Raw genomic sequence first — 16,049 nt, 5'->3', positions numbered from 1 at the left:
TACGGCCCCTGGTAAGGTGAGGAGTTGCTGAGCAGTGATGGTGACATGTTCCCTTGGGGGACAAATTTTATGCAGATCAGCAAACCTCCTTTCCACATTCCTAGCTTAAGTCACAAAACCATGAAACATGTCTTCTCTAAGATTCTTCAGGGCTCCTCTGAAACACCAGGAAAAAAGAGAGGATCAGTATGGCTGGAGGTGCTACCCATCTGGTTTTCAAATAAACTTATCCTAAAGTATGAATCTACTTTCTACCTTGGCTAAGAACATGTTCCCTTTTCAGCCAGACAAGGAACAAATATATAACAGTTTGGCTAATAGTCAGGAACTTACGCTGGGAGAGGGCAAAGTGGATTGTTAAAGGAGCTACTTGGGTCCAGAGAAACAACTCGTGATCTAAGTCTCAGAATGAAGCAGGGAGCCAGGAGAAAAGGAACCCAAGCAATGTGCCTTCAAAGTTCTGCTAGCATTTTGAGCCTAGATGAAAAATTCTTCTGACAGGAGGCTTTGAGAATCTTGCAAAGATTTTCTCCACTTCTCCTGCATCACATTAGGGATTTGTATTCCATAAATCCAATTTTCTTTGTTTATTTTATTCGCTTTCCAAGTTCTTCTAAAACTTGCTGACTGGTCTCTGGTATAATAAGTGAAAACACAGTTAAAGGATTTGCTGCTCAAATGGGCTAGTCTCTTATAAACGTCAAGGGCACATCCCTGAGACTGACGATGGCAACTTGAAGTGAGAATATTCCAAGATTCAGCCCTTTGGTGATGGTTAATTTTAGGTGTCAGCTGGCATAAGGGATACCCAGAAAGCTGGTAGAATATTATTTGGGAGGTATGTCCGCAAGGGTGTGTTTGGAAAAGGTGGGCAATTGAATCAGTAGACTGAGTAAAGATACACTTTCACCACCAGTGTGTGGGGGGCACCATTCAATCCATCCATCAAGAGCCCAGATAGAACAAAAAGGCTGAGGGAGGGCACATTTGCTGTCTTTCGTGGAGCTGGGATATCTTCTCCTCTAAGGGGAGAGAGGACATAGAGCTCTAAGTTCTCAGGCCTTTGAACTCAGATTGAATTACTCCACCAGCTTCTCTGGTTCTCCAGCTTTCAGATGGCATATGGCTAGACTGAGCCTCCAAAACTTCACGTGTCAACCCCCATAATACATCCCCTCTCTGTCTATATCTCTGTACTCATCCTGTCCATTCTGTTTCTCTAGAGAAATCTAACATACCCTTCTTCCCAGTGATTTCTGCTAGAGTTCATTTTTGCTTTAATTTTTGAAGACTGTTTTCATGGTAAATTGTGTCAAAAGTGGCTGCAACCCTCCTACGTGTGCCGTCCCCCATTCCAAAAACCCTTCTTACAATGAGAGAAAGAGAGACTGCTACGTGTCTTCCAAGGCTAGGACATAAAGGGTGATATGTCTTTTACCCAGTTCTACTGGAATGCCAGCCACCTTGTTGTGAGGAAGCTCAAGCAGCCTCTAAAAAAGCCCTTTGCCAGCAGCCAGCATCAGCTTGGTAGGCATATGAAGGAGCCATCCTGAAAGCAGAACTTCCATGCCCCAGTGGAGCTGATGCCACATGAAACAGGAGGAGCTGTCCCTATCAAGTCCTGCTCAGATTGCAGATTTTTGAGCACATGAATGTCTTATCAGTTTGAACCATAATATTGGGAGTGGATTTTGATATGACAAGACAACTGATACAGTTTCCTATTTATATAAACACTAAACCTGCTCTTTGGTGTTCATATCGAGTCAACTGCTTCGATTTAGAGAGGCCTCTCTTCTTCATAGCAGCTGTCCCAACAATTGTTCCACCCTACATTCTACAAAGTGGTCTGGGACTGCTGAGGAAGGTCAGAAGTGACAAGCGATCAAGTTATTGTTTGTGAGTCTTACTTGCTCTGTGGATGTGAGCGGTGAGTGAGGCCAGATTCCTCTTACCTTAGACTCGAAGCTCCTGTCAGCCTGTAGGGATGTGTGGCTGGGTGGCGGGGTGAGGTTTTTCATAGACTAACTGACAAGACCAGTGTTTTGTATTTCCAAAAAGGAAATGCCCCTGTGAGGTTAAGAGAAGATAATAAACACTCCCATAGCTGGTATACGTAGCATTCCTAGATAGGTCACTGCATCTACTGGTGGCCTCGATGACGATCAGGTACACCCAGGAGCTGCTCGTGAGAGTGGCTCATGTTCCTCCCTTACATCTTTCTCGAGCAGCTGGGGGCCACATTTAACTGGATATGGCCACGTCAGGAAAGGGCTGCCATCCTTCCTGGGTCCAAAGCTCAGCCACATGCCAAGAGGTAAAGATTTGATTGGTCTCGTTCCTCACTGTGACCTGATATAGCATATTTCTCTTGAGCTGATCTGAAACCCAGATGAGACATATCTGATGACACTGAATGCTAACTTTTCCCTTTGGGGTTCAATTTTCTTTCCTTTCTGCCTCAGTCCCTTGTTCCACGATATTTCCAGTAGACTTATCCCGAAGTTTCTTCTACCCTCTAGATAGTTCCTTTGAACCCCTTCCCAACCCAACTCAAGCTCTTAAACTTGTTAAATTGTTTCTTTTTTTCTTTCCTATCTGATGGATGCTTTAATTTGCTAGTAGAAACCCCTACTCTGAGTAGGAAAATGTGATGGCCCAGCAAATGCAGTCCAGAAGGATGGTGACAGTGGCTCTATTCTTTTCATAACCCTGAAAATCATTAGGAGAAGGTTTCTCTGACCCCCAATGCTTCCCACCTCCCTGACTTGTTTATACCTAAAAGTGATGAGGAACCAGGGCCAGCCCTTGGGAATCCAGCATCTCTCTCTAGGCCATAGTTAGCTGCTTAGAGGTTTGGAAGGAGAAGGGTCCTATTATCAACAGTTCTGCAAATGGAATGCAGCAAGGCTTTATAGCCCTAGGCCCAGGGAAAGCAAGTGCATGCACGTGTGTGTGTGTGTGTGCCTATGTGTGTTGGGGGTAGAGTTATCCTGGGGCATGCTGCCTGGAATTACTGCATCAATCAGGCCTGGAACCGCCAGGTCTCTTCCCAGCCCCAAGAAAGGCATCTTGGCCCAGGAAGAGAACCTAACGTAATTGCTCAGGGAGAGATGTGCCCAAAGTTAGGTATCTTAAGTATGTTCACATGAGTGGAGTGGGTGGGTAGGACAGGTGGTTATTCATGACTTCTGGTTCTCCAGGTTATACCCTGGTGGTGAAACTTTACCAATGTGTTTCCTACTCTGTCAGGGGTCCTGGGTTTTCGCCTTCTGGCTGGCAATGAGCTAGAGGAGTCAGGTTTCAGGGAATGCTGAACCTCCAGTGTTCAAGGCCCCTTTCTACATATGTGCGTGGTGTGTGTGTGTGTGTGTGTGTGTGCGCGCGCGCTTTCCCAGAAACAAGTCTCCTTATATTTCTTTTGAGAGCTTGATACCCTAGAGCCAGGGCTTTGTGGCTAATGAGTGCTTTGAGAGGATGACATTCCTGAGCTCTCTTTCACTGCCCTCCTGTCTTCTTTCCTTGGCTAACAGCCCATCCTGGGGATCCGTGTGCTTCTTACCACTGCTTTCCCTCTTTGAAAGAACAAATATCTTCACTGCAGCCTCAGAACGCCAGTGTGAGGTGATTGTAGTAGATGTTTCCATGACACTCATTTATTTCTCCTGCAGATATGACTGTACTGGGGAAGGGGGTGAGGAGAGGCCAGGGGAGGGATATTGAGAAATAGGAAGACCTTCCAGTGCCCTAACCTGTGTTCCTCTGTGGAATAAGAAGCCTCCCTTCTCCTTTCCTGGGGTCTTCTCCATCCCAAACTCCTAAAGTGCTCCCCCAATCCATCTTGACTTCATTCTGCTGAGATGGGGGTAGGCTCTGAGTAAGGTGGGAGGGGAGGACTCATGTGCATGAGGATGAAGCCCTTTTTAGGAAAAGAGGGGGGAAAACTTTCATTGCTCAAAGTTAAGATTAAGTAATGATGCGCAGCGATGACCCGCACTGGGGGCGGCAGTGTGCGGGCACACGTGTTCCAGAGGGGTCTGTGACACTTGGCAGCTGAGCCAGTGACTCATGCTACATCTGAGCGACTTTTAGAGGTCATTTTAGTCATCCCCCTGCCTGCAGGCTGGATGGAGACTAACTCAACATCACGTTTGCTGGAGGTGGTGTGCGGCTCTGGGGGAAGAGTGTCTGTGTGCGGAGGGTGGGGGAGGAGCGCATGACCTCTTTGAAAAGATCCCCAGCGAAGGACGTTTCCTAGCTCTCCCAGGCTGCCCGCTCCAAGGCTTCCCCATCACTGAATCAGCACGGTCCTCCTGGGAACTGCTTTTTGCTGGCTGGGAACCGGATGTTGGGTCCATGGGTGGGCGGGGGCTTCATCCCCTCAGACCTGATGGGTTAATTGACATATGTCAGGGTCCCGTTGGAAGCTACCATTTCCCTCACCAGAAACTTGCCATGCAGTGTGAGCAGAGAACAGAACAGAACAGAACAGAGCAGAGACGCTACAACGCCTTCTCCCCGGCAATGCGCATGATTCTGCGGCTCTGTGCTCGCCACACTTCAACGCACCTTGAAATGGGCTCGCCTGCTTCGCACTGCGACGGGCAGACACCTGAGCCAATCGAAATCTAGGCTTGTGGGCAGTGTCCAATAGGCAGGCTGCGGGGGGCGGATCCGGAGGCCCGGCCCGGCTAGGCTTCACCGTAGACCTGGCTGCGCTCTGCCTCGGCTAGCAGTGCAGGTGCCGCTGCGCCGGGGTCGGGGAGGCTGCGCGCCGAGCCGAGCGGAGCCGAGGAGGGATGGAGAGCTGGCCGCCCGGGCTGCAGGAGCACCGGCGCGGGGCGTAGGCGGGCGAGAGGCAGGCGAAAGGCGGGCGCTCGGGCACAAGAAGTGTGCGGGCGCAGGGGCACTTTGCGATAGGATGAGGCTCTTGGCTGGCGCGCGGTAGTACTATGATTTGGTATGTGGCCACTTTGATAGCAAGTGTGATCAGCACCCGAGGTCTTGCGGCTCAAGGTGAGTTGAAGTGCAGCGTCCCTCCTTTGCCCCTCCCGGCGCTCTCAGCCCCTCGCTCCCGGACTCGGGTTCCCCCGCGCACCGCGCCTTCCCTCAGGGAGGCTCGGGCTCCGGCCAGGCGCACCCCGGGGCACTGCCTGGGAGGACCCGGGGGCCGCAGGCTGGAGAAGCCGGGCGGGAACGGGCTCGAGCCCACGGGCTTACGGGCACTCGGGGAAAGGATGCCTGGAATCCAGGCTGGCTTCGCCCACCTTGGGCCCTATGGGTCACACCGGCGTGCCGAGTCCGTTGCCTCTTGCCGGAGCGGCAGCTCTCTCGAGCTTTGGGGAGCCGGAGGCTCTCCTAACTCTGGCTGCTGCGGAGTTTGCGGGTCCTCGGGCAGGCTGCAGCACGCTTGAGCCCCGCGCAGCGCCACCGCTCCGCGGAGAAGTCCTTGCGGGGAGGCGCGACCCAGAGCCTTGGGACTCTTGGTGCCAACGTCTAAGAGACGGGGTTCTCGTCCCTGCAAGCACCCCAAGCTCCACTCGCGCCCCTCTTGCCCACACAGCTCGGCAGCTAGAGGTCGGATCCCCCTTGCAGGGGCGGGGATGCATGGCGCCCGGTGAGAGAAGAATTGATTAAGCCAGCACGGAGGAGACTAGCGTCCGCTTTTGGCTGGCCCTGGCAGGCGCCTGCGTCTGTCTTAGCCGCATCTGGGCCCAGGCCAGGCAAAAGTTCCCCGGTAGCGCGCCGCAGCCGCGGGGACCCTACGCCACCCTCCCGCGGCTTCCAGGGAGAGCTGGCTGGGGACGAGGGCGGTGGGGGAGAGGGTCCCCGCTGCTGCATCTCGGAGCGGGAGGAGGATTCTCTTTTCGCTTTCCCAGGTCTGAGCTGGGGAAGAGGCAAGAGGGAAGCCAGTGAGTTGGGTGATGCGTGCGTGAGCGCGCGGGCTTTTGCTTTGGAGACGGGCAAAGCGACCTACAAGCCTCTGGGTGGCATCCCCGGCTCTCGGCCCTTGTATGGAAGTAGGAGCGGAGCCTGAGAGGTGCCAGGACTCTGAGCTCACTGCTCTCAGCGCGCATACACAACCCGGTTGCGGGCAAGTTCACAAAAGCCAGGAAGAGATGGCGGCGGGAGAGAACCGGTCCGTGGGTGGAAGGCAGCGGGGAAGACCCGCCAACCAGAGCACCCACTCCCAGCGGCGCTAGGGCGGAAGGGGTCGGCAGGATGCGCCTTTAACAGGGTCTGCACCTTGTCTGGGGGTGCGGAGGGGGGGAGTGCTTCGAGAAAGTTTCTGGAATGGAATACGTCTCCTATGCTACTTGGGGCGGGGAGGGGGGGCGGTGTCTGAGAACAGAACCAGCGGAGGGCGGAAAGGAAAGGTGATTTTTGTCAAGCGATTTGTTGATCTGGCTGTTTTAAAAACTCTCCATTTGTCAAGTGGGAAAACTGAGGCCAGGGTGGCTGCAGGAGCTTATGGAATGGGGGAAGATGTGAGGTGGGTCGGTGGTGCTTGAGAATCTCTCCGTAGCTTCGTCTTCTGCCTCTCCCCCATTTCCTTGCAGTCTTCCAATGCCCTCACCCTCCTCCCCTCCAGTTTTTGGTACGTTCCTGCTATGGGACTGTCCCTGAAAGCAGAAAAGGATGAGCTGGGATCTTTGAATAGCAAAGACACTGAAGGAAGGCTCTGAAATAGCCTCCAGACCCAAGTCAGGATGGGGGAATGGACTTCTTTGTAAGTTTAAGTACAGAATAAAGGAAGATAGGTTTAAATTGCAGCTGCACCCAGCATGGCAAGGCAGAGGGAAGGCTTCACAACATTGAAGGTTGTTGGGCATGAAGGTTATGCCTTCTTTTAGGGGGCAGAGAGGTCTTTCTGTCTGGGACGACGTGACACAGATTCCTGTCTAGAAGCAGAGGGTGACCTTGTTAGTTGGGGGGTCCTTTCTAGCTTCACGTAGCTCTATGTGTGGCGGATAAAGACCTAGGACTAGGGTCAGATTACCTGGATTCGAATCCTGGCTCTACCACTACTTCTAACCCTTTGACATTGGACAAATCGTTCAACCAGTCTGAATGTCACTGTGTCAATGGAAAGTGGGCTAACACCATGAACTTCTAGGGTTTTTTGGGGGGTTGGGGTGGGAATATCAGTGCTGTAAAGAAATGCGGGGCTACCTGTTACATAGTATATGTTCAATAAACATTAACATTGCTATTATTTCAGTGGGATTCCATGCTCCTCAATTTCTTTCCCTTGGGCTGTTCAGGGCACCTGGAGCTGGGAGTATGTTGGGGGCAGTTTGTTAGGCTACCTCCAGCAGGACCTGAGACCCCTTCATGGCTGACCTTGTCTGGCAGACCCTTTTGTCCCCCTGCCCTCTAGGTGAAGATGTGCAGGCCACAAAGTTGCTTGGAAATTCTTTGCAAGGTCTGCAAAGCTGGAGTGTTGTCAGTGTCAGAGGCTTGTGTGAGGACGCAGAGCCCAGGAGGCAAGCCGCCAACAGCGCGTAGCCTCTGGAGGGAGGGGGCGCTTGCTCATGTGAGAAGCACCAGCCAGAGTTCAGATGCTGCTGAGGGTCCCTGGGAGAGCTCAACTGTTCTTTAACTTGCAGAGGTGATTTCTGGGGAGATCCCTGAATGGGAGGGACTTTGAGATGCCACTCTTAGGATTTGGCTGAGTGGGGGATGCTCCAGCAGAAGAGTGTAGGGATGGGACCCTCAGGTGGTATCATGTAGGGGGGCTGTGGAGTCCAGGTGTGGGATGGAGGTGGGGCTGGATGGGCTCTTCCTTTTGACTTGGATCATGTGTGTCTGGGAGGTGACTGAGGTCAGTGGACAGGTTGGGAGGGTGGGAGAAGTACCTGGAGTCTGGAAGGTGGTGTCTGGCATAGTCTGAGCATCTTAGACAACTGCTGAGCAAGGTAGGAGGAGTTTACCACTCTACCAGAGGCCCCTGCTTAGCTGACTCTGGACTCAGAGGGGGAGGGAAGTCTGGGCCTTTGTACCTGAGGCTGCCTCTCTGTCTATCACAGACTCTGTGGTTGGATTATCCCTGACTACAGTGTCCCCAAATCGAAAGGGGCCCTGGCTCAGATCCTGCTGGTAGTTGGACCAGAGTCCTCTTTGCTCTACCTGGCTTTGGCCCACCTTTCTTCCTTTTCCGACTAAGATGGGAGGGAGGAGATTTAGACCTGGAGGTTGCTAGCAAGAACCCCAGGACAGTCCTTCAGCTTGGAAGGACTTGACTCAAGAAGTGGTCAGTGGGGGCATGTGTTTGTGTGTCCCGAGCACATATGAGGGAGGCAGGGGTGTGTCTGTCATCGTGCAACCTGGGGAAGTTGGGGACGATGTGTTGGGAAGGGCATGGCTGAGGGGCAGTGGGAGGGATCAGCTTTCAGCTTCTGGCCTATGGCCCAGCATGTGACAGTCTTAGAGTTGTCGGGTCCCAGACCCTGGTGGTTTCGTGTTTATGGCTTTGAGACAGAAACTGGTATCTGGTTACCCATGTTGCAGAGGCTGCGTGGCTGGGAGCTGCTGAACCCCAGCATCCTCTGCCCCGCCTCCCTCTGTCCTGGTGCCCTCTCCCAGGGAGGGTGCCCGCTCCCCACCTGGTGCTGTGTGTCTTCTCTTTCGGCCCCTCTTTCTCAGCCCTGCTTCCTTGTTTCCCCACAGCCTTCCTATTTGCTAGGCCCACGACCCTGGAGGTGGAAGGTGCGCCTCAAAGACGGCTGGGGCTTTCCTCTACCTCCTGTGGTTTTCTCAGGCTGGGGTTCGGGGTCCCCTTCCATCTGGTTCCTAGCTTGAGTGAAGCAGCTTGCCTGAAGTGGAGCTAAATGGGGAAGAGAGCTGTAGGTGAGCACTTGCAGCTGTCTGGAGTGTGTGTGCATGTGTGCCTGTGTCCACGTCCATGTGTATGCTGGTGTGCACACGTGGGTGTGCACACATGTGTACGTGCCTGTGTGTTTTGTGTGTGGAAAGTGGCAATACAGGGGCAGTGAGTGGGTGGGCACGAGGTGGGAGCCACTCTTCTCTCTGGGTGCTGCAGCACTGAGACTCCACTCAGAACAGACTCCTTCACTGCACTGGAATCTAGGCAGCCCAAAAGTTACCAAAGCGAGAGGCTTCAGCCCAGGAGCTGGATAGAAAGATGCTTGAGGTCCCAGGGAGAAAGCCCCCGTAGGGGGACAGAGGACAGCAGAGCTCACGGAGGTGCAGGAGGTGGTCTGTCTTGCTAGGGTGGGCTGTGGTTCCACTTGTCCATTAGCCTGGCACGTTCCAGGGCAAGATGGGAGGACTCTGGGTTGGACAGACAGCTTATAGCCTCTGCCCACCCTGGGGCACTGCCCATAGGTGTAAGCCCAGTCTGCTGGAGGCAGCTGACCTATTTTTCTTAGGAATCTTCCTGCTTTTCTGTTCTCTCTTGCGTGAATAAGCAGGAGGCTGGGGAGCTGAGATGGGGCCTCCAAGAGGGTTCTGGGGAAAGCTTCTGTGTGGGCTGGGGCTGTGAGGGCCCTCAGTCTCCTGACTGTCCTTCTGAGTAGTCCCCTTTCAGCCCCGTCTTCTGTGCCCCCTGCTCCCCCCTTACCTCCCCGCATGTGCCCACTGAGACGGAGCTGTGGCACAGACTTGCTCACAGGCACAAACTGTACGAGGTGAGTCACTGTCTTCATTTTCTGGCTTCAGAGTGGGGAATGTTGATGTTTCCCTGGGAGTAAATATGGGACTTAGCTTTTCCACTTACTTGTGTGGATCTGGCACCTGACCCACAGAGCCTGGCCTCGTGGCAGGCTGCGGTGCCCTCTCTTGGCAGGGCCTCCTGGCCCGCTTCCTCAGGGCAGGCTTCTGGGCACCAGAGTGTGCAGGGCAGGGCTCTGCCAGGTGGGGGCAGAGGGCTGTGGGGGTGGGGGTGTGGCTTTGCTTTTCTGCTGAGGAGCCATTAAAGGAGCAGAGCGGAGATTGAATTACTGACTTCCTTCCTGCCAGTGGCTCATGGGGAAAGGGCTCTTGGAAATATAATCTAGCTGAGAGCAAATTAAGGTTGCTAATAGTATGGCTGCCTCCTGGGCTGCTGGGGGGAGCCCAGCTGAGATGGGTCAGGGAGGAGAGATCCCTGCAGAGGGAAGGAGCTGCGTGCCGGCCCCTCCATCCCCAGTACCCTGCTCTTTGTAAGGAGACCAAACTGGGCTTCCCTGACTTTTGGCCCTGACTCTGAGAGGTTTGATGTAGAGTGGGGGCTGGGAGGGCCATGGGGACACTGAGGCGGAGACCCCTGAAAGGTGTGCAGGATGCTGCCTACCCCACCTGCCTTGAGAAGGTGAGCAAGGACGCCATCGGGGCCTTGGGCACAGGTCTCTGCTGCATCTCATGTTTTCTGGAGTTCTTTGCTTTGCTTTGGGCCACGGGGAGTCTGTCCTCTGCCTTCTTCTGCCATCCCTCTGGGTGTACGCCTCCCACTGTGAGAGCCCTGAGTCTCCCAGCTTCCTGGAATCTCCTGGAGCCTCCTGGCTTCTCAGGGAGGAGGGATTGGGGGACTATTGGGGGCTGTGCCTTTTTTGGACTCAGCAGGGATTATTTTTAGGCTGGCAGATGGAGGTGGCGGTGGCTGTCGCTGGTATTATTAGACAACAGGCCTGTGGTTTAGAAGTCTGGTGCCCAGAGGAGGAGGAGGAAGAGGAGGAGGCCCCAATAAGGACTTGTACTAATGAGCGTCGGCGGCAGCTGGGGTTCACTCTGTGTTCCCCCTTCCCACAGCCGCCAGGCAGGGGCTCCGGAGTCTCAGGAAGAATGACGTTCTCCCCAGAGCCAGTCAGAGGCAGGCCCGCCCCGGTAATCCTGGGCTGCAGAGTGTGGACTCTGGAAACGTGTCCAGAGTGTGGGGTAGGGGTGGCTGACCTGTGACTCAGGGCTGGCAGGAAGGGAAGGGGTGGTGGGGGAGAGGCCTTGGTCTCCTGGGCCTGGGGTGGGACAGAGTTGTGTGTTGGAGCTGGGATGAGTAACTGGATGAGCCACTCAGCCTCCCGAGTGCTCACTGGTAAATTGGAGACAACAGTTCTTGTGTTAAAGGGCTGTGGTGGGCGGGGAGATTCAGGATGCAGTCCCAGCACAGGGCCTGCTGCGCAGCAGGTGTTTATAGCACTGAGGTCTCAGCCCTGGCTCCTTAGACCTTCCTTGATACTGAGGTGTGTCCAGTTCTTGGGGTGCTTTCCCTGCCCTGGTTCCTCGCTGGCAGACGAGCTCTAGGATGTGAGTGTTGGACATGGGGCCGTGCCAGGCTCTGGATGCCTCGTGGTTCTGTGCCCACAGGGGGTCCACCGGCAGCCGTGGACTCAGCTGCCCACTGGGTACCACCTGGCCCAGAGAGCAGGAGACTGGTACCCTATGGGTTTGCCAAAAGGTCAGCCAGACCGCAGGGGCCACCTCATCCTCCCCTGCCCTCCTGCTCTCTCTCTGCTGCCAGAACAGCTCCAACGAGGGCTGGGCAGACCCCTAAGAGGCAGATTTGCTAGGCTCAGGGCACCACGATTTCCCACTCTCTCTGTAAAAGGGTGTGTGAGGCCTGCCTGCTCCCTGTGTCACTGGGTAATCCTCTCCTGAGGGAAGAGGCTGCTGTGAAGGGGGTGCTCCACCCTCCCTGCCCCTCCTCGGCCATCCTGCCCACTTCACAAGCGGTGGGCAGCTGCTGCAGCCTGGCCTGCCAGGGACGGCTCCCCTGCCTGCCCCTTCCAGCCTCAGCTCTGTCCCTGTCCTGGTTCTGGGATGCTCTGGTGGTCCGTGTCTGTGTCCCTCGTGTCTCTCTCCCAGGGCTGGGCTCTGCCTGTGCCCACTTGCACTGGGGCCTTCTGCAGCCCCCTCCGGCCCTCCCAGATTGGAGTTGGGCTCCTTCCTGTTTAGGTTTATCTAGTTCTCCTCCACCAAGCCCCTCTTTCCTCTCTCCTGCCAGCCTGATTGTTGTTATTTTTTCTCACCTCCAGCTTTTCTGGAGAGAGTGTTTTATTAGACATACTTTGGCTCAGAAAGGATCAGGCTTAGAGGGAAGTGCTGTGTGGAGGGAGGGAGAGTGCAGGGGTGTGTGTGTGTGTGTGAAGGAGATGAGGGAAAACTGGTAAATATTTTAGGATCTAGAAAACCCAGAAGGCTTGGACTGAGTGTGGGGGCCAGGCCTGGGCTACCACCCTCTGCTTTCTTTTGGGGAAACTGCCCCTCAAATTGTCTCCTTACCATCTTCGGGAAGAGTCCTCTGTGCAGCTGCCTTGCCTGGTCTAAAGGGTCCTTGAGAGAGAGATGTGGGTGGGGGCTGCCTGCCTGTGGGTGGGCCTCGGGCTAGGTGCTCAGCCGTTAGTTAGCAGGGCTGGGTGGGGACCTGGAGCATTTGCCAGGGCCTGGAAGGTGTGAAGAGGCTGCTCATTGCTATGCAGTGGGAACCAGGCTGGGCTAGGTGTGAACAAGCAGCTGGCAGCTGGCACTACAGGGACCTGTGTCAGTGCAGGCGTTGCCCCCTTGAGACCCTCAAAGCCAGTTCTTTAGAGCAAAACCTCCCCGTTAGAGGGCCTCTAGCTCCCTAACTCCCCTGGACCTCTTCCTCCCGCCTTGACTGGAGGGCCAAAGCCCTGGAAAGGAGCCACCCTCTGTGGCCCACCCTGTCCTCTCCCAGGTAACTGGGCCCCTGGGAAGAACTCCTTCCTTTTCCCAAGGCGCCTGTGGTTTCTTGTCTCACTTCCCCACAGGTCTGTGCTGCAGACACTCAGGTTACATGTGTGCACACACATGCACACATGCATGCACACACGCGTGCACACACACACCCCACCTCTCTGCTTGCTCATGGTGCCCACTGTCCACCCATTCTTCTTGGTCCAGCAAAGGCCTTTGTGCTAGGGTGCTGGGAGGCAGACTCAGCCTTCCAGGCACCCCTCTGGGTGTGGGGCCTGCCTCTGCTGCAGCTGGGTGTTCTCCATGCTTTCCTTGAGGGCTGGGATGCAAACCTAGCTCCAAGCAAGGGTGGGGGTGGGGAGAATCGGGAAACCTGCTGGGGCCTTAGGCAGGTGAGTGTAACACTGCTCTGCTCCAAAAATACTCTGTGATCTTAGCTCTTTCTCTAGAAAACAGTGATGTCACCAGGAGCCAATCAGCTTCTGGAAGGGCTGCCTCCTCCTCCCCCTTCCGCAACTTGCAGGAGAGGGGGAGGGGAGAGTGAGACACACAGAGATGACATACAGACAGACACAGACAGACAGAGAAGCACATGTGTTCAGTGACAGAGCCCCCACACAAAGAGAAGCAGATAGACCCCTTCCCCTTGCACGAGGCAAGAGAAATGCATGGACCCCATCTCCCAACACACATACACACACTCACACTCACACACACACACACACACACAGGCTGCTGGAGACAGAAACAGGCAGGTAGAATCACCCACGGAGAGTGGGAACTAGAGAGAGAGATGCTGGCAGAGACACAGAGAGACGGAGACACATGGAGAAGGAGCAGGAGACAGAGAGACACATGCACAGAAGAAGCAGGAGAGAGAAGGGATAGGAGGACAGACACACACACTCACAGAGAAGGAGCTGGAGGGGGACGGAGACAGACAAGGAGCCAGAAAGAGACAGAGACACAGAGAAGGAGCTACAGAGAGCCAGGGGGTGGGGCTGGGGGACAGGCACAGGTGCGCACCACACACAGACACAGAAAGGTACCAGACACAGGGCCGTGAGGGAACACAGAGACAAGCAGGAGCACACAAGTCAGCGATGCAGAGTCAGCCCCAGGCACTGGGAGCAGCAGGGCCTGGAGCTGCTCTCCACTGTCCTCTCCGTGGGAGGACCCAGCAGCTCCCTGGCTCTGAGCCTCCGGCTGCTGTCCTAGGTGCTGCTGGGGAGAGTGGGGACGCCCATTCTGGGGCTGGGGGGTGGGCACAGAGAAAGGCTGAGTTTGTGTGGGACTGGTGGGTGGTACCCGGGAAGGCAGGGTGTGAGGGGTCTCTTCCACTGTCCCTTTCCCTGGGGGCATATGGACAAGGTGACCTTGGAGGCCTGACATGAAAGGGATGCCTGCTGGAGTGGGGCTGTACCGGACCCAGGAGCTGGTGCTGTGGTGCATAGGACTGCGTGTTCCAGTTTGTGGGTGGGCTGGGGTGTGGGTGGGCCTCCTGCCTGCCTCCTTCCTTGTCCCCTCTCCTGCCAGCCAGGATGGGTGTGTCCCGCCCTGTCATCTAGTTTTGGTGTCCTCTGCCAAACGTGGGGACAGCCCAGACTTCCCTCCTCTGCCTCCAGCATCCTGTTCTCCTATAGGTGATGTCTGGGGCTTCGCAGAGGCTGGTGGATTTGGGGCTGGGGAGTAGGGGGGCTGCAGGCCCCTCCCGATCCCTGCCTTCAACTGGGCTGGTGCAGCACTACTGGGGGAGGAGGGGCTGGGCCAGCTGGGCCTGTGGGGTTTTCCCTCCGGTGTTGCCATGGGCAGCCTCGGCTTAGCTTGTTGGGGAATCCCTGCTCCTGCATGGAGCACCCTCGCCTTGTGCGGCGTACATCAGGCTGGGCTGGGGGTGGGGCGCAGGAGGAGGGCCGGCCCTGCCAGCTCCTACCAGGCTGTAGTAGGAAGTGTCTTCGTTGCGTTGGAATGTTCCATGTTCATAGGCGGCAATAGCTGGGCTGCAGGTCTCCGCAGAGAGGGCTGAGGCCCCTCCACCTCTGTGTCCATGACTCCTTATCATTGTAGGGGGGTTGTCAGAGGGAGGCAGGGGCATGATTATACCTGCTGGGCTGGCAGGACTGAAGAGAATGGCTTCCCTTTCCCTTTAACCCTCTTCCCTCCCCTTCCATAGCCTCGAGGATTGTGAGTGTTTGGGCCTCCAATGCAAGGGCAGGTGTGAGCAGGGGGGTGAAGAAGAGGAGGGGGGTGCATTTGGGAGCCTCTGAGGAGGGCAGGATGGGGGGACATGAGCCAGTGGAAGGCAGCTGTGGGGAGTGGGGGGCAGCCCCATGACATGGACACGTGGCTGCCAGGGCAGGGTCTCTTTGTCACCTGCTTTCAGTGTCCCACTTGGCTGTCCCATTAGGCGCCCACGGCCTGCGAGAGGAACCCGAGTTTGTGACTGCAAGAGCTGGCGAGAGTGTGGTCTTGCGATGCGATGTGATCCACCCGGTGACGGGACAGCCCCCACCCTATGTCGTAGAGTGGTTCAAGTTCGGGGTCCCCATCCCTATCTTCATCAAGTTTGGCTACTACCCACCCCACGTGGACCCTGAGTATGCAGGTAAGCTGGGGGTGTTGGGCTTGGCTCCGTGCTCCCCACTTCTGCCTGGCTCCCAGGGGTCACCAGGAGGTGCGGGCGCCTCTCCCTCACCTGGGCTGCTGCTTGTCTTTTCCTGGCTGCTGTTAGCCATGTTCTTCCAATCTCTGTCTTTTTCCTCCCATCTTTTGTACTTTAGTAGGTTTTAATTAAGTGGTGGGAAGAGAGGTAACAGGGCGTGACATAAAGCCCTCCCATACCCCATGGCCTAGGGCTGGAGAAGCCCCATGGGTGAGAGCAAGGACCGGGGCGGGAGAGCAGCTCCTGACAGGGAGAAGCTGAGTCAGCGCTGCCACCATGTGCCCATGTGGCTGTGACAGCAGGCCAGAGTTTCCACTATCTGGCTGCACCCATTCCTCCCCTCTTGGCTCTGAAGTTGGGGTGTCTCCCCATTCCTGGGCCCCCTGCTGTCTCTGCAGCTGGTGGGCATCTGGTCTCTGCCTCCTCTGCCACACTGAGCTTCCTTATGGCCTGTCTGTGTCTCGCTTGGCCATCAGTCCCACCAGTGGTGCTGCTGCCCGCCCCCCAGCTGGGAGGAGGTGGGTGTGGGGGTATGTGCATGTGAGTGTGTGTGCGTGTGTGTGTGTGTCACTGAGTGTGTACTGGGGTTTAGAAGAAGGAAGGAGACAGGTAGGAGGCAGCCCTTTACTTCCTTTTGTTTTTTGAGACAGAGTCTCAGTATGTTGCCCTTGGTAGAGTGCTGTGTTGTCACAGCTCACAGCAACCTCAAACTCTTGGGCTTAAGTGATTCTCTTGCCTC

At 55.6% G+C, this 16,049-nt stretch overlaps 1 protein-coding gene across 1 annotated transcript in view; it reads left to right on the top strand.

The window, feature by feature from the left end:
• Positions 1–4,952: 4,952 nt before the first annotated feature.
• Positions 4,953–16,049, top strand: part of IGSF9B (immunoglobulin superfamily member 9B) — a 47,040-nt gene continuing 35,943 nt past the window's right edge. The window contains exons 1-2 of the mRNA XM_003795916.2: positions 4,953–5,016; positions 15,056–15,253. Coding sequence (XP_003795964.2) covers positions 4,953–5,016; positions 15,056–15,253 — 262 coding nt within the window. The remainder of the gene's footprint in view (positions 5,017–15,055; positions 15,254–16,049) is intronic.

Source organism: Otolemur garnettii, unplaced genomic scaffold (genome assembly GCF_000181295.1).
Source record: "Otolemur garnettii isolate 467f Iridium unplaced genomic scaffold, OtoGar3 scaffold00097, whole genome shotgun sequence".
In the NCBI taxonomy this organism is placed as follows: Eukaryota; Metazoa; Chordata; class Mammalia; order Primates; family Galagidae; genus Otolemur; species Otolemur garnettii.
Note: the sequence above shows the minus strand (reverse complement) of the source record. Positions and strands in the feature narration are given on the sequence as shown.